The 25,207-nt window shown below is 43.2% G+C and overlaps 1 protein-coding gene across 1 annotated transcript in view; it reads left to right on the top strand.

Annotated features, from left to right (window-relative positions):
* Positions 1–25,207, top strand: part of RABGAP1L (RAB GTPase activating protein 1 like) — a 525,385-nt gene that overhangs the window by 318,119 nt on the left and 182,059 nt on the right. Inside the window, exon 14 of the mRNA XM_065408876.1 lies at positions 16,023–16,136. Coding sequence (XP_065264948.1) covers positions 16,023–16,136 — 114 coding nt within the window. The remainder of the gene's footprint in view (positions 1–16,022; positions 16,137–25,207) is intronic.

Raw genomic sequence — 25,207 nt, 5'->3', positions numbered from 1 at the left:
GTCTCCCCCAACTCCCAGTCCCAGTCGTATCTCCCCCCATCCTTCAATTCCTTGTGCCAATTTGGTGCCCCCCCTTCAGTCCACCTCTTATCCCCTCTGTATTAAAGTCAGGCCCCTTCCTCCTGCCCACTGGTTGGGCTCTGCCAGCAGCAGGGTCACTGAGAGCATAGGAGAGGCAGCCTGCTACTCTCAGTTCCGATGCCTGGGCCCAGCCCAGCTCGCAGCAGCCCATTAGCAGCAATTGCAGGGAAAGTACTGTTCCGCACCAGGTTGGAGCATGCTCAGTGCAGATGGAATCTTCAGTGCTTTTATCTGCAAAGCTCTATCAAGTTTCTGCTCAGCAGGTGTAAACTGTGATTTCTTCAGAGACTTATAACTTGGCCAAATTTGGACAGATTTTCACATGGGTGGTAAAAGCCACACGCCCCTGCCAAATTTCAAGTCCCTGATCCAAAGCTTGGGGGCTTGCAGCTTTTCAAAGAAAAGGTCACCAGAATTTTTTATCATGGGCCAAAACATGTATTTTTCTCTAGCCTCATTCTCAGAAATGGCTGAACCATTTTGGCTGACATTTTCTAAAAAAATCCAGCTGGAGGCAGACACATAGCATGGGAAATTTCAGCCCAAACTGTTAGTTTGGCAAAGTTATAAGCATCTAAAAACAAAGACTTAAAATGGGATATGTCAGGCAATCTTAATAAAAGGTAGTGCTACCAGACCACCTATAATAATAATATAAATAAATATTTGGTAAGGTTTTGTACTCACCTCTAAGAAGCACAGCAAAGAACTTTCAGTCCAGTAAGAGCAGGGGAGGAAGATACTAATATGGTATTGTGCCTTCTTGACCCTGTGCTGCTTTGGGGGCTAGGAAGCCCCTGGTTTAACTTAGTAAGCCCCGAGAGCATGTCAGAAGTTGCAGCAGCCTTCTGGGCCTGCCCTGAGGACTGCTGCATTGTTCAGAATGTCCGTGGTGCTGCATTCTGCTACCCTGGCACATCCTGTATGCCAAAGTTTGTAAGATGGTCTAAGGGGCTTCACAGTGTCTGTACCAGGGTATTTCTCTGACAGCCAAATCCAGGCTTTTAGGGCCCCTATATACCACTGCAACCCTTTTATCTGGCATAAAAGGGCCGGAGCAGAGTTGACGATCTTCCCCATCGTATATATCCATTTTAATTTATCATAAGGCTCTGCAGTTTATCATATGGATATCACTGCCATGTGTGTAGAGAGTGTGCAATTATATCTCACATATACATCTTGCCTGGGAAGAAGAGTGATCCTCTGGCTAGGATACCAGATGGTAAATTAAGAGCCTTGAATTTCTATTTCCAGCTCTACCATTGACATATAAAGTGTTAACAAGTCATAAATCTGAGATGTGTAGGTAGAAAATTCATTACCTCCGAAAGCAGCTGTTGATTGAACTGAGGTGCTAAGCCACGCCAGGATCTCTCATGTGTAAGCGCTAGGAATATCTCTTTAGTTTAATGTTTCCTTTATGTAAATTGGGTCGCAGACCCATTCTTGTTGTATGGTAACTAAAAAAACAAACCAAACCACATAACCTCTGGCCTCCATGTTATTTGTTACTTGACCACTGTCCTCGGTGCCTGTGTTTGTGGTATTTTTTGGTAGGGTAAATGATTTCCCTGTCCTAGCGTTAGAAAGTGCTTGGTTATAGTTGTACTGCTTTTTTTTTTTTAATGTTCTGGGGTCTATTTTGCTTTAGTCTTTGTATGGTAGATATTGTGGAGTCTGGATGCTGCCTATTATACCCCAGTCCTCTGATTCATCTTCTTGCTATGTCTTAGACCAGTGGTCCCCAAACTGTGGGATGTACCCCCCCCCCCCCCGAACGTTCAGAGGGACACGTGACGGGGCGTGAGCCAGCCTCCCTCCACCCCAGGGGGTGGGAAGGGAGCATCACACTTCCAGCCCTGCTCTGCCATCAGCCCAGCTCCAGCTGCAGCTCCACTCCAACTCCAGGCCAGCTCTGCCTCTAGTACCAGCTCCTCCCCCATCCCCATTTTCCTCCCACCCTCAGCTCCACCCTCAGCCCAATTTCTGCTGCTGAGGAAGCCTTGGCTGTGCAGTAATGGAGAGAGGGTGCGGACTGATTCTGTTACTGGTAATGGGGGGCGCGACAGAAAAAGTTTGGGCACCACATTCACATAATTAAAAAATAATTGATTAAACTTGCAGAGAAAAATGCTCCTTCCATCCCCAGCGAGATGAATGTAACCAAAAATTCTAACATTTCTATGTCTATTGTGCAAATTGGATCTGCTATTGTAAGTGTGATTAGAGGATACTCCAAGTGCACCTACCAGTGGCACTTCAGAGTAGACCTGCCTCCAACCTAAAACTAAAGGTGAGGTTCCCATGGATCCCAAATATGGAGCTAATTTAAATAACTATAATTATAAAATAACCAACTAGTTTTATATACTAAGGCTCATATTTTAAAACAAGTCTGTTGATGATAGCAACACTTTAACAATGTGAAGTAGCATTTGAAAGTTTAAGGTACTAGCAGTGCCAGGGAGTATCTCAGTTCAGTTAATGCCGCTGTAGTCGATGTTTAGCTGTTTAGCCAGAGAGTTCATCGGGATCTTACTTTCATAAATCTGCTGTATAGAGGATGTATGAAAATAGTCCTTCCCCAATCATTCCTCTGAGTGGGCAGCACAGAAACCATTGTATGAAATATAATCAAGATCATCAGAACTCTTGTTCTCAATGCCAGGGCACCTGAATTTCTTTTCTCTTTCTTACAAGAAAGTAACTGTTTTCAAAATGATAAAAGAAACCCGCTAAGTATACAAATTACGATAACCATAAACTGCTTTATATCCCAGATCTTTGCAGTATAGTTAGTGTGATTCTCCTAGTAGCAGAATTGTAAACTGAACTCATGTGAACTGGAAAGTTTAACAAGGTGCTTTTCGTACATTTTACAATGTTGTCCTACACTGGCCTTTGTCACAGACTCTATAATGGCTTTTGTTGGAACATAGGTTTTATCACACTTCAGACTCATGTGGTCTTTTGAGAATAAATTCATTCCTGTGCCATTTGGCCCAGATTATTTTAGGACTATCTAATTGCTTCCCTGTAATTATTCTAGAAACACCCATTCAATACTGCTGGATGATCCCACTTTGAATCCTGTTAGGTCTCCCTCAGTAAAAAAGGATTTGAATTTGGGCCTTTATACAGCCAGAAAATCTCATTCTCCCCCCCCCTCCCCCCAAAACCCCCGATGTTGTTAAATCTTATATACCTAATTAAATGTTCTGTTCTCAATAAGGGCAGGGCAGGGGTGGGGGGAGATGGAAGCTGAACCTGAACTCTCTTCCAGATAGAATAACAACAAAAAACTGGGTCTGGCAGCTTTCCTGTAACTTACTTTAAAATATCCATGTGCTTTTCTTGTATAAGTACATCTGAAGAATGAAGGGGAGAAAAGGGTGTATTAATATGGAAAAGCAGCTTGTTCTTTAGAAAGATACTGATATGAAGTGTGTATGGGAGTGGGTGGGTGTTAATTTAGATTGGTATGTAGGAGAGGTAGCTGAAAGGGAAATTAAAACAATCTATGGCACATTCTAGATATTTTATCACACTATCATATTGTTAGGCAATATCTTTTCAAGTCTTGTTTACTGTTTACATGATGTTTAAATGTTTTGGTTATGTGCTAGAACTGTCACTACGTCTGAACCAATAAAGAAAAAAAACTAGAATCCCTGACAGCATTCTTGAGACAAATTTGGGTTGTAGTTCCATTGGAAAAAGCACTAGAAAATATTGTAGCTAGAGTGAATGAGGCACTAGAAATATATTGTAGGGTTCAATTTGGCCCCAGTTGGGAGGACTCTGACCTAACAGGTTTCCCGTATCTCAATTTTAGTGGGCTGGATTGCCCTCTCTGGGGTAAAAGCCACAGAAGTTGGCAAAAACTTCACAAAAATCATCCAGAGATTCCTTCACATTGTTCCATTGGGAATGTGGGTCAGCTTGCCCTGTGGAATTAACTGTGGAGCCTGCCTAGAAACCCTGCTTTCCCCAGGGGATTTATAGGAGCTTGAACTATGTATGCCTCTTCTGCTCTAGTACTGGCACTTGACACCCTCCCTCATCTCTACCAGCATGAGATCACTGGGAGCTACACAGTTAGGGACTTCTCCGGGTGCAGCAATTGCTGATGACTGCTCCTTATGGGAGGATCCCAGCCATGGAGGAGGCTTAGCAGGAAAGCTAATACAACCTGATGCTGTACTAGCTTTTCCTGAAAAGTGTTTGTATGTTATCCCCCTTTGGCCACGCAGAACTGCTCACTCTTCTCTTCTGTGTGTAACAGCATTAGTGTGTTAGTATCTCTGTGGGAGAAGACTGTTTTGCTGGCCTTCCTGCTTGAGAAATAAGTGGTCACAAAAGATTTCCTTTAGTTCAGCATTGGAATGCATGGGTGAAACTGCTGCTGTAAATTACAGTATTTTAAATTTGGTTAATTTATATTTTAAAAAGTAGAAAGAGAATGATGTACATTCCATCCGCTCTGAAAGTCTCCTCCTTTCTCATGAGTTCTAGTGGTGAGTGGCTCCCAGTTGACCTACATCAGCACATAGTCAAGAAGGTGATTTCCAATTTATTTTGAACAATTTCTCTTTATTCTGGGATAAATCTTGAGTTTACAATCTGCCCTGAATACAGGGTAGCCCTGAGATGGAGATTATGACTCCGTGTGTCACAATCTTCCTCCTGGCCTCCCTGCTGCTCTGAGGAGGGAATAAATTCATCAGTTCTATACCTAGTACAGCATATACTCCCTGATGTGCTGGTTTAGCTGTGCCTCTGGGTGTGTTGGGGGAAGTGGGGCTAGGGTGACCAGACAGCAAATGTGAAAAATCGGGACAGGGGGTGGGGCGTAATAGAAGCCTATATAAGAAAAAGACCCCAAAATCAGGACTGTCCCTATAAAATCGGGACATCTGGTCACCCTAAGTGGGGCCTCGACTCTGCCCTGCCCTCCCGCCAGCGTGGGGAGGGGACATAGCAACTTTGTAGAGCCTGCTTCCCTTCCTGCGCTGCTACCTATGATATAAGTAGCTAGCACCTGGGTGCAAGGGGGCACTGTGTGCTAGCAAAGCCACACTTTGGCCCAATATTTGACATGCTTTTAAAGATTTGGGGGGTTTTAAATACAGAGGTACTGTCTTCTTTCTAACTGGATGTAGTGATTAGAATAGCTTATGTGCTATCCTGGAATTTTCCTTCAACATTTGTACTGTGATGTTTTTTTAAATAGACCAAGGATTCACTGTTATTTAAAGTAAGCATATAATGTGAGACATTCTCTTTTGAGTAGAAGAAAATAAAGCTGTTTTCAGGGGGAGCTTTTAAATGCTGAAATGCATTCATTAAATTTCTTCCTCAGTATAGCAATAGTGTGGTTTGATTGCTACAGTAATTGTTGAACTGAATTACTATTTGACCTGTTATCCTAGGACTACATACTGGACCTATTGTTTATTCACTAGCCAGAAAAGTATAAGCAGCTCTTGTCAATGAGCTATTTTAGTGAAAATGTTCTACCTCTTGACCTAAACTTCCATTAAAGGGATTACATAAATGTGTAACAAAACTGAGTGCGGGAGAAGAGAAGGGCTGCAGTTTATTTAGAGAGTTTGTCCTAACTCAGTCTAGGGTAGGGTAGGGTGACCAGATAACAAGTGTGAAAAATCAGGACAGGGGGTGGGGCGTAATAGGCACCTATATAAGAAAAAGCCCGAAATATCGGGACTGTCCCTATAAAATCAGGATGTCTGATAGCAAGTGTGAAAAATTGGGATGGGGGTGGGAGGTAATAGGCAGGTAATAGGCGTCTATATAAGCAAAAAGCCCCAAATATCGGGACTGTCCCAATAAAATCGGGACATCTGGTCACCCTAGTGTAGGGTGACCAAACATCCCAATATTAGGGGCGTTGTCTCATATATCCCTTTTACACCCCCACCTACCCCTGAAAAAAAGTGTTCTGATTTTTCACACTTGCTATCTGGTCACTCTAACTCAGTCGTGTTTAAGAATTTATTCCCTTGTATGGTTTGAGAGCTATAACTAGGAAAATACTCAGTTGAAAAAGGGGGCTAGACATTCACACCGGGATGAGAACCTTGTTAAGAAACTGTGTTTATTAACTATGGTTTTGTTGCTGTTTTGTTATGTATTTCTGTAGCATGGTCAGTTAACACAGTGATAGGTACCTTAGGAATACTTAGCATAGATTAGCAAACGATGCTTTTTATAAAATAGGGAATAGATCAAAGTCCCTGCACTGAAGAGTTACAGTTAAACCAGTGGTTCCCAAACTTTAACCACCTGTGAACCCCTTTCACTAAAATGTCAAGTCTCGCGAACCCCCTCCTAAAAATGAATATTTCCGGGGATTTTCTCCTTTACCTGAGTATAAATTATAAAAGCAGTAATCTTGGAAATATAAAATTTGTTTTTATGACATGCTTATTACACACTATTTATTATTAATTACTATTTATCATTACAGTATTTTTATTACATTTATGAAAAGGGCAACTCTCTTCCAAGATCTCACTTTCATAGCTTGTATCACTTTGAATAAGCCTGTTATAAGACAAGGCTCCTATGTTTCATCAAGGAGTATCAGACGTGAAACAGCATGAAGGGATTTAAGAAGCCAACTCAAAGGCCTGGTCCACACTACCCCCCCACTTCGGACTAAGGTACGCAAATTCAGCTACGTTAATAACGTAGCTGAATTCGAAGTACCTTAGTCCAAACTTACCGCGGGTCCAGACGCTGCAGGCAGGCTCCCCCGTCAATGCCGCGTACTCCTCTCGCTGAGCTGGAGTACCGGCGTTGACGGCGAGCACTTCCGGGATCGATCCGGGATCGATTTATCGCGTCTAGACAAGACGCGATAAATCGATCCCAGAAGATCGATCGCTTACATCCGGACCAGGAAGTAAGTATAGACGTACCCAAAGAGTTCTTCCTACACAAGCATTCAGGTCTTGAGCAGTCCAGGCAAACAACGCACGTTACAACAAAGCTTAAACTTGTTCTTCATAATAATTTTAAAAACAAGATTAGCTGCCTATTTAATTTTAAAAACAGCAAAAAATATCCACCTCCCTTTCCATTTCTTATAAGGAGTCTTGAAGTTTAAATCTCCTCAGTGTGATAAATATGCTTGCTTTGATCTGCTTAGCTCTTGGAAGTCCAGGGGCTCCGGGCTGCTGGTCCCGTGCTGCCCGGGGTCCCTAAGGACAGCTCTGTCCGCCATTAGGGAATTTTTTCCCGAGAACCCCCTGTAACATTTCGTGAACCCCAGTTTGGGAACCACTGAGTTAAACAAAGGCAAAACAGCTGTTCAGACAACTGAGGGTTAGGAATCATTGGTGAGGAGTCTAGTATGGGAAGGAATCATGGAAGAAGTGGGTTTTAAGGAGGGATTTCAAAGAGAAGAGAGGGAGAGCTGGTTGTGTAAGAGAGGGAAGAGTGTTCCATAGGGAAGGTGGAGCTTGGAGGAAGGAGTGAATCTCAGAGTAAGAAGAGGAGGTGAAGAAGCAGTTGGGAGTGAGGATTAGGAGGGTCATAAAAAGGAAATGAGAGCAGAGGTGAGTAGGGAACTGAACTAGAACATGGTTTTAAAGAAATTTTGGCCATGTTTGCGCTGCTCGGTGCAATAGTGTTAGAAGCCAGTTTAAGCTTAGATTTCATTTATACAAAGTTACACCTGCGTTTGTCTTTTCAGCTGCAGCTGAAGAGTGTTCAGCACAGCTGGGTAGAGAGGTTCCTTTTGTGTTCTCCTAATCCTGCAATGGGTTGGGCACTTTTCCAATCCCTGGGTGCAGATTATAGCAGTCTGAAGTATGTTCTAACATGCACCAACTGGTAATGGCCCCAACAGGCTATTACTGTTTCAAGGGATCGCTGTAGAAATCTGGCCGTACCCCTACACTGGCAGCTGTATGGTGGAGTGGCACAGTTCTCTTACAAGGCTCTGAGACTCAAGGATCCTCCTAAACCAGGGATCTCAAACTCAAATCACCACGAGGGCCACATGAGGACTAGTACATTGGCCTGAGGGCCGCATCACTGAAACCTTTTCATACAACGCTACAAAAGTATAGTCAAAAATGGATAAAATGAAGAGTAATATAGTATGCTATTAGAAGAATGTATTAACTTTTTAAAAACTGTAATGCGAAGAGGGTTTTTAATAAAATATAAACACCTGTAACTATTCCTTATGTGGTCAGTAACACTGATGATGATCTACACTAACAGTCTATCAACATAGCCGTAATGGCAGGAACTTCTTAAAGTACCTATTCATACAAAATACGTTGCCACTTTTTAACAAACATTCTTCCCAATTACTCACAGCAAAGAATCATACATGCTGAACTTCATACCTCAGACTGCTCGTCTAGTTCATGAGGCCCCACCCCTACCCCGCCTTTTCCCACCGCTTCCCCGCCCCCATTCCAACCCCTTCCCCAAAGTCCCCACCCCAACTCCGCCCCCTCCCTGCCCCTATTCCAGCCCCTTCCCCAAATCCCTGCCCTGGCCCCACCTCTTCTCCACCTCCTCCCCTGAGTGCACCGCGTCCCCGCTCCTCCCCCCCCCAGAAAGTCCTACGCGCTGGGAGGTAGGTGGAGGAGTGGGGACGCGGCGCGCTCGGGGGGGAGGGGGAGCATGGCAGGAGGGGAGCTTGGCTGCCGGTGGAGTCGGCGCCTATGGCGGGCCACAGGAAATAACTCCGTGGCCGCGTGTTTGAGACCCCTGCCCTAAACAGAGAAGATTTTCTGGCAGCTGGATGTACTGAATTTAGGGATGCTTTGTGTTGATGGCCGAGGATCATGAACTCTGTCCTAAACTGGGCTAGGAACAGGAGTTTAGAAGCCTCTGTAAAGTGAACACAGGTGTTTTATTTTTTATAGTAAATGTACTTTGAAGGAACGCTCTTCCATTTCATTCTGTGTAACATGCCAGGGTTCCATGTTTTACCTGCAAGGTCACAAAAAAAATGGAGAAGAGCAATTTCTATCCTAGAGCAGCACATCCCACTCCACCTCCCCCCCGCACCTCCAATCTCCAAGGAACAAGTTTAAAGCTAAGGTGACTGATAGTGTTGTATAGTGTAGTGATTTGTTGTCTGTAGTGTGTGTGTTTGTATTTGTGGTATACTTGCTGCTTGACTGAAATATACCGTGTGGTCTGTTTGTTTGGGGGACTGTGTGCTGAGTCTAGTGGCCTGGTAGGCAAGGCTGAGAGCTTCTTAATGAGGCTTTGATACCTAAGCCCTTTAGCACCCATCAACCCTTAACCAGGGGGTGGGGCTACTCAGGAAGACCAGAGCTTTAAAAAGCCTGCTCTGAGCAACCATGAGCAGCTAACGGGAGTTTTGCAAGGGAGTTCTCCAGGTGAAGGAGGAGCGATTACGTGATCCTTGGGGTAAAATTGTTGTCTGTAGTGTATGCATTTGTGGTGCGCTTGCTGCCTGACTGAAATAAACCGTATGGTCTGTTTTTTGGGAGGACCGTGTGCTGAGCCTAGCGGCCTGCTAGGCAAGGCTGAGAGCTTCTTAATGAGGCTTTGATACCTAAACTCTTTAGCACCCGTCAATCCTTAACCAGGGGGCGGGGCTACTCAGGATGACCAGGGCTTTAAAAAGCCTGCTCCTAAGCGACCAGGGGAGTTTTGCGAGGGAGTTCAGAGGAAAGTGTGAGGGGGAGCTAGATACACTTAACATTCTTTAAACTTCTTTAAACTTAAGGCCAAAAATACCCCCTGATAAAAACAAAACATCAACAAAGGAATGAGCTGCAGGAGTAAAAAGAGAATGCAGGCAGAAGTCCAGCAACAGAGTGGGGACTATCCTGTTTATTACACTCAATGCAGCATGTATGATTACCTGCCCTATGGGCAGGTGGCATATGTGTGCATTCGGTACAAGGAGCTCCTGGCTCTCAGAGACCGTGTATGGGCTTTGCAGGCCAGAGTGGCTGAACTGGATGAACTAAGGGAGACAGAGAGGTACATAGATAAGACTTTCCGGGACACAGATGAGACTTTCTGGGACACAGTAGAACGGTCCCACCCCTGGTCTGGCAGCCTCTGTGCTGTTGAGGAGGATGAAAGTCTCAGGGAAGGAGACCATCCAATGGGAGCAGAGGGAAACGATCCCATAGTTGGGACCCTCCTTCCAGATGATGATGTGGTATCCTCTCACACTGAGCATACCTTTTTGGGGGAGGGAATTTTAGTTATTAGGAAGAGATAAGTAATAGTTATGGGGGATTCGATCATTAGAAACATAGACCGCTGGGTTTGCGATGACTGGGAGAACCGCATGGTGACTTGCCTGCTGTGTGCCTCTCGAGACATCTCAATAGACTTATGTGTAGTGCTGTAGAGGAGCCAGTAGTCGTGGTACATGTAGGTATCAATGACATAGGGAAGGATAGGAGAGAGGCCCTGGAGGCCAAATTTAGGCTGCTCAGTAAGAGATTGAAGTCCAGGACCTCCCTGGTAGCATCCTCTGAAATGCTCCCAGTTCCATGTGCAGGGCCAATTAGACAGGCAGAACTGCAGGGTCTCAATGCGTGGATGAGACGATGGTGTAGGGAGGAGAGATTTAGGTTTATTAGAAACTGGGGAAACTTTAGGGAAAGTGGGAACCTATAGAGGAAGGATGGGCTCCACCTAAACCAAAATGGAACCAGATTGCTGGCACTTAAAATTAAAAAAGTCATAGAGCAGCTTTTAAACTCAGGGCTGGGGGAAAGCCAACAGGTGTGGAGGAGCATGTGGTTCGGACAGACACATCCCATAGGGGAGAATCTATTAATAGAGATTCTCTATATCCTAGTAAGGAGAGAGGAGGGAAGATGATAAAATACGGGTAGGATCTGATGAGAAGCAGTCAAATGAAAAAGAGTCCCATTCAATTACATCATGTAATGGCAGGCAGCTAAAAAGTGACAAGTTTTAAGTGCTTATATACAAATGCTAGAAGTCTAAATAATAAGATGGGTGAACTAGAGTGCCTCGTATTAAATGAGGATATTGAGGCATCACAGAAACTTGGTGGAATGAGAATAATCAATGGGACACAATAATACCAGGGTACAAAATATATTGGAAGGAAGAACTGGTTGTGCGGGGGGGAGAGGAGTGGCACTATATGTGAAAGAAAGCGTAGAATCAAATCAAATAAAAATCTTAAATGAACCAAACTGTACCATAGAATCTCTATGGATAGATTATCCATGCTTGGATAATAAGAATATAGCAGTAGGGATATACTACTGACCACTTGACTAGGATGGTGATAGTGACTGCAAAATGCTCAGGGAGGTTAGAGAGGCTATAAAAATAAAAAACTCAATAATAATGGGGGATTTCAACTATCCCCATATTGACTGGGTACATGTTACCTCAGGACTGAATGCAAAGATAAAGTTTTTTTGATACCGTAAATGACTGCTTCTTGGAGCAACTAGTCCTCAAGAGGAGAGGCAATTCTTGATTTAGTCCTAAGTGGAGCACAGGATCAGGTCCAAGAAATGAATGTAGCTGGACTGCTTGGTAATAGTGACCATAATCTAATTAAATTTAACATCCCAGTGGTGGGGAAAACACTACAGCAGCCTACCATGGTAGCATTTAATTTCAGAAAAGGGAACTACACAAAAATGAGGAACAACAAGGAGTCCGATGGCACCTTAAAGACTAACAGATTTATTTGGGCATAAGCTTTCTTGGGTAAAAAAATCCCACTTTTTCAGATGCAGACGTGGGGTTTTTTACCCACGAAAGTTTATGTCCAAATAAATCTGTTAGTCTTTAAGGTGCCACCGAACTCCTCGTTGTTTTTGTGGATACAGACTAACAGGGCTACTCCTCTGATACTTGGCAAAAATGAGGAAGTTAGTTAAACAGAAATTAAAAGGTACAGTGCCAAAAATGAAATTCCTGCAAGCTGCATGGAAACTTTTTAAAGACACCATAATAGAGGCTCAACTTAAATGTATACCCCAAATTAAAAAACTTAGTAAGAAAAGCAAAAAGTACCACAGTGGCTAAACAACAAAGTAAAAGAAGCAGTGAGAGGCAAAAACATATCCTTTAAAAAGTGGAAGTTAAATCCTAGTGAGGAAAATAAGGAGTATAAACTCTGGCAAGTGAAGTGCAAAAATATAATTAGAAAGGCCAAAAAAGAATTTGAAGAACAGCTAGCCAAAGACTCAAAAAGTAATAGCATAAAAAATGTAAGTACATCAGAAAGCAGGAAGCCTGCTAAACAACGAGTGGGGCCACTGGATGATCGAGATGCTGAAGGAGCACTCAAGGACGATAAGGCCATTGTAGAGAAACTAAATGAATTCTTTGCATCAGTCTTCACGGCTGAGGATGTGATGGAGATTCCCAAACCTGAGCCATTCTTTTTATATGTCAAATCTGAGGAACTGTCCCAGATTGAGGTGTCATTAGAGGAGGTTTTGGAACAAATTGATAAATTAAACAGTAATAAGTCACTAGGATCAGATGGCATTCACCTAAGAGTTCTGAAGGAACTCAAATGAGAAATTGCAGAACTACTGACTGTGATTTATAACCTATCATTTAAATCGGCTTCTATACCAGATAACTGGAGGATAGCTAATGTGATGCCAGTTTTTAAAAAGGGCTCCAGAGATGATCCCGGCAATTACAGGCCAGTAACCCTGACTTCAGTACCGGGCAAACTGGTTGAAACTATAGTAAAGAACAGAATTGTCAGACACATAGATGAACATAATTTGTTGGGGAAGAGTCAACATGGTTTTTGTAAAGGGAAATCATGCCTCACCAATCTACTAGAATTCTTTGAGTGTGTCAATAAGCATGTGGACTAGGGTGATCCAGTAGATATAGTATACTTATATTTTCAGAAAGCCTTTGACAAGGTCCCTCACCAAAGGCTCTTAAGAAAAGTAAGCTGTCCTGGGATAAGAGGGAAGGTCCTCTCATGGATTGGTAACTGGTTAAAAGATGAGAAACAAATGGTAGGAATAAATGGTCAGTTTTCAGAATGGTGATAGGTAAATAGTGGTGTCCCCCCCCAGAGGTCTATACTGGGACCAGTACTATTCAACATATTCATAAATGATCCGGAAAAGGGGGTAAACAGTGAGATGGCAAAATTTGCAGATGATACAAAACTACTCAAGATAGTTAAGTCCAAAGCAGACTGTGGAGAGTTCCAGAGGGATCTCACAAAACTGGGTGACTGGGCAACGAAATGGCACATGAAAGTCAATGTTGATGAATGCAAGGTAATGCACATTGGAAAACATAATCCCAAGTATACATATAAAATGATGGGGTCTAAATTAGCTGTTACCACTCAAGAAAGAGATCTTGGAGTCATTGTGGATACTTCTCTGAAAACATCCACTCAATGTGCAGCAGCAGTCAAAAAAGATAACAGAATGTTGGGAATCATTAGGAAGGGGATAGATCATAAGACAGAAAATATCATATTCCCTCTGTATAAATCCATGGTAATCCCACTTCTTGAATACTGCATGGAGATGTGGTCGCCCCATCTCAAAAAATATATATTGTAATTGGAAAAGGTTTGGAAAAGGGCAACAAAAATGATTAGTGGTATGGAACAGCTTCCATATGAGGAGAGATTAATAAGATTGGGACTTTTCAGCTTGGAAAAGAGACAACTAAGGGGGGATATAATAGAGGTCTATAAAATAATGATGGGTTTGGAGAAAGTAAATAAGGAAGTGTTATTTACTCCTTGTCATAACATAAGAACTAGGGGTCACCAAATGAAATTAATAGGCAGTACGTTTAAAACAAACAAAAGGACGTATTTCTTCACACAACGCACAGTCAACCTGTGGAACTCTTTGCCAGAGGATGTTGTGAAGGCCAAGACTATAAGAGGGTTCAAAAAAGAACTAGATAAATTTATGGAGGATCGGTCCATCAATGGCTATTAGCCAGGATGGGCATGGATGGTGGCCCTAGATTCTGTTTGCCAGAATCTGGGAATGGGCGACAGGGGATGGTTCACTTGATGATTAACTGTTCTGTTCATTCCTCCTGGGCACCTGTCATTGGCCACTGTCGAAAGACAAGATACTGGGCTAGATGGACCTTTGGTGTGACCCAGTATGCTGTTATTATGATAGAAGGAGGTTTAGGTTCTCCTGTTATTGTAGCTATAACACCAATGCTTGGTTAGAGCTCCTTGGTAGAGAGATGCCAACCCTCCCTAATTTTCCACAATCCTCCTGATTTTTACATGTAATTATGAAATTATTAATTCAGGTGCAAATCTACTAATTTTGTGTGAGTGTGTGTCTGTCTGTCTGTCTCACTCACCACCACCGGGATCTGACAAACACAGCAAATAGTGCTGTGGCACCAGGGAGGGCATTCTTCTCCACCACCCCTCTGGCAATACGCACACTGCGTAGTGTGGCTCTGATATAGGGTGACCAGACATCCCGATAAAATTGGGACCGTCCTGATTTTTAGGTGTTTGTCCCGTGTCCCGACCGATCTATGGTCGAGACGCAATTTGTCCTGATATTTCACTCCGCTGGCAGCACTCGGCTTTTTTTTTTTTTTTTGCTCCGCCCAGGTATCTCACAGCCCATGGGCATAGACAGGAAGAAGAGGCGCCGACTCCGTGGGTGCTCCGGGGTTGGTGCACCCACAGGGAAAAATTAGAAGGTGCTTAGCACACACCGGCAGCCAAGCTCCTTCCACCCCCTCCTCGCCTCCTTCTCCCCCGAACGTGCTGCGTCCCCACTCCTCCCCCTCCCTCCCAGCGCTTCCCGCTGCCTAACAGCTGTTTGGCGGCACTTTGGACTTTCCGGGAGGGAGGGGGAGGAGCGGGATGCGGCATTCTTAGGGGAGGAGGTGGAGAAGAAGCGGAGCAGGGTGGGGACTTGGGGGAAGGAGTGGAATGGAGGTGGGGCGATGGCGGTGCAGGGGCGGGAAGAGGCAGGGAAGGGGCGTGGCCGGGGGGATGTCAAGGGGAAGTCGGCGCCTATGGGGAGAGGGAGAGTTCCCAGTTTCTGCAGGAAGAGGGGAGAGAGAGGTCCAAGCGAACTCCCCAATTCCTTCCTAATTATTTTCACGAACATCCCTAAAAGTTTCAGAACCAGGTTGGCATCTCTGCTTGGTGTATGCTAGTAGAATTTTCTCAGGATTGATTTGCAATAATTTGGATGTTTTTTGACAGACACATAGCTTTCCAAGCAGTCTCCTTCCTTTTGCACACAAACAGACAGATCTAATTACTAGCCAGCATGAAAATTCAGCTAAATTAAAGAGGTACGGGTAGCAAGGGAAAGTATGGACTTGTCTGACATTCACGTAATCCTTTCTTATTTCTGTTTTGAGAGAGGCAGGATGAATAGTCGCGTGTGGTCATTATGGATTCTAGTATAACAACATTTTCTGCTTTTTTTTTTTCTTGAGAGCATTGAATGGTCAATTTTAAGTATTTTCAAACAGCCAGGTTCAAACTACTAGTTTTAATTTGTAATTAGCACTGTTTTGCTGTTGGCTTGATATGTTTTGAAGAAATGCATCTGTAAGGTTGCTCAAGGCAGTCTGATTCTGTTTTCTTGATATTCAGAGGGATATAGTACTCAACATTTCCAGGGAAAAAGCAACTACAATTAAATGACTAACCATTTCCTTAAAGTGCTACTAGAGTTTAAGCTTTTTGGACCCTAAGCCTGGAGGAAGAAAAACTTGCCACGTTGCTCTTACTAAAGCAGCTGCCAACTGGTTATAGGAGTGGAATTTTTTTTAAGTGCATTTTTGGGGGACAAGTCAGTAAGGCAGTTATGTGATGTAACCATGTTGACTGCAGATATAATTTTACATTCTGCATATTTAATTATACTGTAACTGTGCTAATAGTATTTTTTTTCTCTCGCTAGGACTCTGCCCAGGAGAGTGTCATTACACGAGACATTCATCGAACATTTCCAGCACATGACTATTTCAAAGACACAGGAGGAGACGGGCAGGAATCGCTATACAAGATATGTAAGGTATGGTCAGTTTTTTCTGTTTAAAAAAAAAAAAAGTTGTTTGAGATTTTTTGCTGTGATTTTACTCCCTTGTAACTTTGGTCTGGTTCAAATCAGTGGTCAGTAAGATCTTAAAACTTATTTTGAATTAGAGATGTAATTTCAGTGTTCCTCAGGATTAGACCTACTAAAGTACATCTTGTAACTTCATATTCTGTATCGCCTCAAGTGAGACTGTGGGAATATTACGATCTCAAGTCAGCTTTGCTGATGGGCAGTACAATCTCACAGGTCTCTTGTAGTAGAGGCACAGGGCAATTGAGCTTTGTCACTTGGTCTGCAGAAGAGAGCTGCCAGGGCAGTGTGAGCCTCCAGAGCCAGTTCTGCAGTGACAGTAGCAAAGAGCCTCCCTGCAGCAGCTACTCAGAGAGTAGGGCCTCTGACTCCCACAAATAACACTTAACTCTTATGTAGCACTTTCACTCATAGATCTCAAAGCACTTGATGGAGAAGGGTATCATCAGCCCCAATTTATAGATGAAGAAGCTGAAGCACTAAGTGAAGTAACTTGTTCTCGGGCACAAAACACGGATCTGCCACAGTGGAGAGATCCAAAGTGGGGCATCACAGCTAGATCAGTTATGTTCTTCCACCATTGTAATTTTCAGCCAGGGGTGGGAAATAAGATTAGATTTTCTTTTCTTTTTGTCATCAGGAATTATTTTGGTGAAGCTGTGGGATTATTAGTTATGCTGAGTTATATCTCATCAAATTGCTTCTTGCAAGTTTATGTATCCTATTGCAAACTGACATGTCTGCCCTAAAATAGTCAGTTACTGGCTATCCTATGACTTTCAACATGCAATTTGAGCTGATACACCAGGGGTGTGCAAACTTTTTGGCCTGAGGGCCGCATAGGATGACCAGACAGCAAATGTGAAAAATTGGAGCCTATATAAGAAAAAGACCCCAAAATCGGGACTGTCCCTATAAAATCGGGACATCTGGTCACCCTAGGGCTACATCTGGGAATAGAAATTGTATGGCAGGCCATGAATGCTCACAAAATTGGGATTGAGGTGCAGGAGGGGGTGAGGGCTCTGGTTGGGGGTGCAGGCTTCAGGGTGGGGCCAGAAATGAGGAGTTCAGGGTATGGGGGGGTGGAGGCTGGGGCAGGAGAGTGGGGTTCGAGGGGGTGAGGGCTCTGGCAGGGGTGCAGGCTCTGCAGTGGGACTGGGGATGAGGAGTTTGGGGTGTAGGAGGGTGCTCCGGTCTGGGACCAAGGGGTTTGGAGGGTGGGAGGGGGAAGGGGGTTGGGGCACAGGGAGAGGCCCAGGGGTGCAGGCTGTGGGCGGCGCTTACCTCAAGCGGCTCCCGGAAGCAGCGACATGTCCCTTCTCTGGCTCCATTGGCTGCGGTTCTTGGCCAATGGGAGCTGCGGGGGCGGTGCTTGGAGTGGGGGTAGCATGCAGAGTGGAGGCCCCTGGCTGCCCCTAAGCGTAGGAGCTGGAGGGGGGGCCATGCCGCTGCTTCCGGGAGCTGCGTGGTGGGGCCCCCGACCCTGCTCTCCAGCTGGCGTGGGGCAAGCCCCAGACCCCGCTCCCCAGCAGGAGCTCGAGGGCCGGATTAAAACGGCTGGTGGGCTGGTTTTAGCCCGCGGGCCGTAGTTTGCCCACCCCGTGATACACAGTAAAAAAAACGTCAGAGATCTGATTTAATGTAACCGAGTGTAACCAGTACAAAGGTCTTTCCCTTTACCCTTTACAATCTTTGATTTTATCCAGTTATCAAAAACAGGGGGCTCGTATCTGCCCCTTTCACAGGTTTGCAAAGAGAGCAAGAGAGCTATGATTCTGATGCATGGGGAACAGGCCGAAGAGAGGTCATGCAGGGAGTGCTGCATTCTTTGGCAGTTCTCTCCAGGACAGGTCAGAGTGGAGTTGTATGTGGGCCTAGATGGAGTGGCTGGATAACCAGTAGATTTACAAACTTTATGGATCCACTTGCTAAAACTTCACTGTTTATGAGAAATGTAGTGGCTGTGCAGGTGTTCTGTGGGTTGGAGAGGAGGATTCCATCCCCCAAATATTTATGTAAGTCACTTGTCTAAAGCCAGTTTGAGCAGGTGACAAATTTCACACACACTTCATATTTTTACACCCCAAGAGATCTTAAATTTCTGCTTTAAACAATATATACCTATTCCGGCAGGCAGCCAGAAGTGTGTTAATTGTGTCTCTCTCCTTTTATAAGGATGGGGTGGGGGGAAGTAGTGACAACCTGTGCCCCCAAAAAGACTTTTGCTGGGGTGGCATCACTGGGGGACCTCTGACATAGTGATCCATGCTCCTAAAGATGGGACTTGCACCTTTTCCTAGGGACCCCTTTTGCAAGGGAGTGGGGGTTGCATCCAGTATTCCCTTTAATTTTTTTTGGTGTGCAGAATGAATAACTGCCTAGGCACTGCCTCTGCCACTCCCCTTCCCTCTCCCTGTTACTTGTCTCGTCCTCCACTCCAATGGTAGAATTGTCTATTATAATGCAGGAAGGCAGAAGTGTTCAATTAATATTTCTGTTCTATATTTGGGAAATAGCTGGATGATATATGCAAATTATATGATGATGGCGAAATTCTTTCTATTCCAACAGTAATCCAGTAAGATGTTAAACATCAGCTACTAAATTTAGACATTTTAAAATCAGCAAGTCCAGATAATTTGCATTCAAGAGTTTAAAAAGTGTTGGCCAAGGAGCTCACTGAAATGTTAATATTGTTTTTCAATGAGTCTTGGGACAGTTCCAAAGAACTAGAAGAAAGCTAATATGCCACTATTTAAAAAGGATAAACAGGATGACCTGGGTTATTACATGTCTGTCAGCCTGAAATTAATCTTGGGGAAAATGATGAAACTACTGATACAGGACTCAATAAATAATTAAAGAAGAGTAACATATTAATGCCAATCAACACGGTTTTGTGGAAAATAGATCTTGTATAACTTTTTTTGGATGAGATTATAAATTTGGTTGATAAAAAGGGAATAGTATTAGACTTCAGTAAGGTATTTGACTTGGTACCACACAACATTATAATGAAGAAACTAGAACAATGCACAAAAAACTCCAGCATATCTCAAATGGATTAAATATGGCTAAGTGATAGGTCTCAACATGTGATTGTAAATGGGGAATCATCATCAGTGTTTCTAGTGGGGTCCTGCAGTGATCAGTTCTTGGCCTCATAGGCGCCGACTTCCCCTCTTCCCGGTGGGTGCTCAACCCGCCCCTGGCCCCACCTCTGCACCGCCCCCATTCAACCCCTTCCCCAAAGTCCCCGCTGCTTTCCCGTCCCCACCCCTGCCCTGCCTCTTCTCTGCCTCCTCCCCTGAGCGTGCCGCATCCCCGCTCCTCCCTGTCCCTCCTGGAAAGTCCTAAGCGCCGCCAAACAGCTGTTAGGTGGTGGGAAGCGCTGGGAGGGAAGGTGAGGAGTGGGGACGCGGCATGCTGGGGCAGGGGGAGGGCGGGGAGAAGAAGGCGAGGAGGGGGGAGCATGGCTGCCGGTGGGTGCGGAGCACCCACTAATTTTTCCCCAGGGGTGCTCCAGCCCCAGAGCACCCACGGAGTCGGCACCTATGCTTGGCCCAATGCTATTTAATGTTTTTATTAGGGCTGTCAGGCGATTAAAAAAAGTAATCGCGATTAATCACATTGTTTAACAATAATAGAATACCATTTATTTAAATAGTTTTGGATGTTTTCTATATTTTCAAATATATTTATTTCAATTACAACACAGAATACAAAGTGTACAGTGCTCACGTTATATTTATTTTTGAATACAAGTATTTGCACTGTAAAAAAAACCAAAAGAAATAGTATTTTTCAATTCATCTAATATAAGCACTGTAGTCCAATCTCTTTTATCATGAAAGTTAAACTTACAAATGTAGAATTATGTAAAAAAAAAAAAAAAAAAAAGCATTAAAAAATTAAACAATGGAAAATTTTAGAGCCTGCAAGTCCACACAGTCCTACTACTTGTTCAGACAATCGCTCAGACAAACAAGTTTGTTTACATTTTCAGGAGATAATCCTGCCCACTTCTTGTTTACAATGAGAACAAGCGTTCTCATGGCACTGTTGTAGCCGGGTCGCAAGATATTTACATGCCAGATGCGCTAAAGATTCCTATGTCTCTCCATGCTTCAACCACCATTCCAGGGCACATGCGTCCATGCTGATGACGGGTTCTGCTCGATACAATCCAAAGCATTGCAGACCGACGCATGTTCATTTTCATTATCTGAGTCAGATGCCACCAACAGAAGGTTGATTTTCTTTTTTGGTGGTTTGGGTTCTGTAGTTTCCGCATCAGAGTGTTGCTTTTTTAAGACTTCTGAAAGCATGCTCCACATCTCGTCCCTCTCAGATTTTGGCACTTCAGATTCTTAAACCTTGGGTCGAGTGCTGTAGCTATCTTTAGAAATCTCACATTGGTACCTTCTTTGCGTTTTGTGAAATCTGCAGTGAAAGTGTTTCTTACAATGAACAACATGTGCTGGGTCATCATCTGAGACTTCTATAACATGAAATATATGGCAGAATGTGCATAAAACACAGCAGGGGACATACAATTCTCCCCCAAGGAGTTCAGTCACTAATTTAATTAACGCATTATTTTTTTAACGAGCGTCATCAGCATGGAAGCATGTCCCCTGGAATGGTGGCCGAAGCATGAAGGGGCATATGAATGTTTAGCATACCTGGCATGTAAATATCTTGCAATGCTGGCTACAAAGTGCTATGCAAATGCCTGTTCTCGCTTTCTGGTGACATTATAAATAAGAAGAGGGCAGCATTATCTCCCATAAATGTAAACAAACTTGTTTGTCTTAGCGATTGGCTGAACAAGAAGTAGGAGTCAGTGGACTTGTAGGCTCTGAAGTTTTACGTTGTTTTGTTTTTGAGTGCAGTTATATAACAAAAAAAAAATCTATATTTGTAAATTGCAATTTCATGACAGAGATTGCACTACAGTAGTTGTATGAGGAGAATTGAAAAACACTATTTCTTTTGTTTATCATTTCTACAGTGCAAATATTTGTAATAAAAATACTTTGATTTCAATTATAACACAAAATACTATCTATATGAAAATGTAGAAAGACATCCAAAATATTTAATAAATTTCAATTGGTATTCTATTGTTTAACAGTGCGATTAAAATGGCTATTAATCATGATTAATTTTTTTAATCGCAATAAATTTTTTTTAGTTAATTGCGTGAGTTAACTGCGATTAATCGACAGCCCTAGTTTTTATCAATGATCTGGAAGAAAACATAAAATCATTACTTACTAAGTTTTCAGATGACACAAAGATTGGAGTGGTAAATAATAAAGAGGACAGGTCACTGATTCAGTGTGATCTGGATTGCTTGGTAAGCTGGGTGCATGCAAATATGCATTTCAGTATGGCCAAATTCATACATCTAAGAAAAAAGAATGCAGACCGTACTTACAGGATGCAGTATTTTATCCTGGGAAGCAGAGACTCTGACAAACTCTTGGTGGATAATCAGCTGAACATGCGCTCCCAGTGTGATGCTGTGGTCAAAGGGCTAGTGTGATGTTTAGATGTATAATTGGGAAAATTGAGTAGGAGTATAGAAGTTATATATTACATCTGTATTTGGAACCAGTGTTATCGCTACTGGAATACTGTGTCTAGTTCTGGTGTCCACAATTCAAGGAAGATGTTGATAAATTGGAGAGGGTTCAGAGAAGAGTCACAAGAATGATTAAAGGAATGGAAAACATGCCTTTCAGTAATAGTCTCAAGGAGCTCAGTTTATTTAACTTATCAAAGAGAAGGTTAAGGGGTGACTTGATCAGTCTATAAATACCTATATGGGGAACAGAAATTTGATAGTACAAGGCTCTTCAATCTAGTGAAGGTATAACAAGAGCAAATGTATGGAAGTTGAAGCTAGACAAATTTAGACTGAAAATAAGGCCTACATTTTTAACAGTGAAGGTAATTAATCACTGGAACAACTTACCAAGGGTGGTTGTGGATTCTCCATCACTGGCCATTTTAAAATCAAGATTGGATGTTTTGCTAAAAGATCTACTGTAATTCAAACAGGAGTTAATTCAGGGAAGTCCTATGGCCTGTGCTGTGCAGGAGATCACACTAGACGATATTGGTATAGACTGATACAGCTTGTTCAGGAAGGACAGTTAGGGAAGAGGTGTTGCCTTGTATGTTAAAGATGTATTCACTTGCACCAAGGTTGAGACAGAAGTGTAAGGCAGATCGATTAAAAGTCTCTGAGTAAGGATACAAGTGGTATAGAACAAGGGTGATATCATGGTAGGGGTTTCTAATAGACCACCTAACCAGGAAGAAGACGTGGATGAGACTTTTTTTAAACAACTAACAAAATCATTCAAAATACAGGACTTGATGATGATGGGGGACTTCAACTATCCAGACAACTGCAGCAGGGTACAGATTATCCAACTAGTTCTTGGAATGCATTGGAGACAACTTCTTGTACAGAAAGTGGAGAAAGCCACTAGGGCAGGGGCTACTCTGGATTTAATTCTGACAAACAAGGAGGAACTAGTTGAGAATCTGAAGGTGGAAGGCAGCTTGGGTGAAAGTGATCATGAAATGATTGAGTTCTTGATTTTAAGCAACAATAGGAGGGAAAACAGCAGAATAAAGACAGTGGACTTCAAGAAGGCAGACTTCAGCAAACTCAGAGAATTGGTAGGTAAGGTCCTGTGGGAAGCAAGTCTAAGGGAAAAAAGAGTTAAGGACAGTTGGCAGTTTTTCAAAGAGATAATTATTAAGGGCACAAAAGCAAACCATACCTATGCGTATGAAAGATAGGAAGTATGGTAAGCAGCTACCCTGGCTTAACCAAGAGATCTTCAATGACCTAAAACTCAAATAAGATTCATACAAGAAGTGGAAACGAGGTCAAATTACAAAGAATGAGTATTAAAAAAACACAAGTATGTAGAGACAAAATTAGAAAGGCCAAGGCACAAAATGAGATTAAACTAGCTAGAATATAAAGGGTAACAAGAAAACATTTTAAAAATACATGGGAAGGCGGGAGGGATAGCTCAGTGGTTTGAGCATTGGCTTGCTAAACCCAGGGTTGTGAGTTCAATCCTTGAGGGGGCCACTTAGGGATCTGGGGCAAAAATCAGTACTTGGTCCTGCTAGTGAAGGCAAGGGGCTGGACTCGATGACCTTTCAGGGTCCCTTCCAGTTCTATGAGATAGGTATATCTCCATATATTTATTTATATTTTTTTATTTAAGAGGCAGACCAGAGATGGGGTACACCCATTACTAAATGAGGAGGAAAAGACAATAACAGAAAATGCAGCAATGGCTGAAAAGTTAAATGCCTTTTTTTGTTTCAGTTTTCACCAAAAAAGTTAGCATTGATCAATGACTAACATAGAGAACAACAGTATAAATGAAGTAGGATCAGAGGCTAAAATAGCAGAACAAGTTAAGAATTACTTAGATGAGTTTGATGTCTTCAAGTCGGCAGGGCCTGAGGAAATACATCCTAGAACACTTAAGGAACTGACTGAAGAGATCTCTGAGCCATTAGCGATTACCTTTGAGAACTAGTGGAGGATAGGAGAGATACCTGAAGACTGAAAAAGGGCAAATATAATACCTATATATAAACTCTTCGGGTATCCCTCGATGTGAGGATGATGTCTGCCAAGGGGGTTCATTGGTGGGTTTCTAAGTGGCTGAGGAGCCCGATTCATGCTCTGATATTACACTCCATATTCTTTATGGAAATATGCTTATGATATGGATATGGCATAACTGAGATATACTTTATGCAAGATGGCTCATGTAAGATATCATTGGAAAGGTTATGATTTACTGAATGTGGTTATCCAATTTGTATGCCTTTATTATTTCTGTATCTGAAGCTAGGAATATTGACTACGTATCTGTATTTCAAATGTGCTACTTTGGGTGTCACCCACAACTAGCCCTTCAGGTACAACGATGAAAAAGCCAGACTGGGCTGATGGCCCATTAGTAAAGACAATTGACTGTGAAAGAGCTTAGTCTTCCTGTGGATGCTCCAGACAGCCTGCAAGTAATAGCTGCTACCACCCTGCAGAGACATGGGTCTGAGTCACCTGGTACTGGGACTCTCTCCCCCCCCCCCCCCCCCCTGCCCTTGGAATGCCAGTGTTTTTCTACTGGAAGACAAAGGGTTCCTACCATACACAAAAGCTATATAAGGCAGGGGAGTGACATCATCATGGTTCTCCTCTGCCTCCCCACCCAAAGAGACACTGGGAAACACCTGGAAGCAAGAACTGAACCGGGGGTGGGGGAGAAGAGTTGAGTCCAGGCTGGAAGGGTGTCTAGCCTGTGAGTAGTAATACCTGAAGTTACAAGCCGCAGGCCAGTGCAGTGGGCTTTCAAGGATCTCTGTAATCTGCCTGAAACAACATTTAGGGTGAGAAATTACTATTTGTAATCAATTTCTTTAGTGAATCAAGCTTAGTTTGCGTGTTTTGTTTTATTTGCTTAGTAATCTGCTTTATTCTGTTTGCTATCCCTTATAATCACTTAAAATCAGCCTTTTATAGTTAATAAATTTGTTTTGTTTATTATTAAACCCAGTTTGTGCAATTTTTAACTGGGGGGGGGCAAGAAAGGGTGCATATCTCTCTTCATATTGAGGAAGAGGGCAAATTTTTATGAGCTCGCGCTGTGCAGATTCTTTTATACAGTGCAAGACAATATACCTTTGGGTCTGCACTCTAAGGGAGGTGAGTACCTAAGTGCTGAGGCAAGTCCCTTAAGCTGAGTCTTCCCAGAGCTAATCTCAGTGTCTGTGTTTTTCTGCAGCTGGGTGTGGCCCTGCCTGTGTGTGTGCTAGAGGAGGTTTAAGAGCCTGGCTCAACAAGACAGGGTAAAGGGGGCCCAGGCTGGCAGAACACATGGGCTCAGTTGTATCTCAGCACATCAAGTGGCACCTTGAAGTGGGACAACCTGTCACACATGCCCTGCAGATTTTCCCACAGA

This window comes from Emys orbicularis, chromosome 8 (genome assembly GCF_028017835.1).
Source record: "Emys orbicularis isolate rEmyOrb1 chromosome 8, rEmyOrb1.hap1, whole genome shotgun sequence".
Lineage (NCBI taxonomy): Eukaryota > Metazoa > Chordata > Testudines > Emydidae > Emys > Emys orbicularis.
This window is presented reverse-complemented; position numbering and strand designations above follow the sequence as displayed.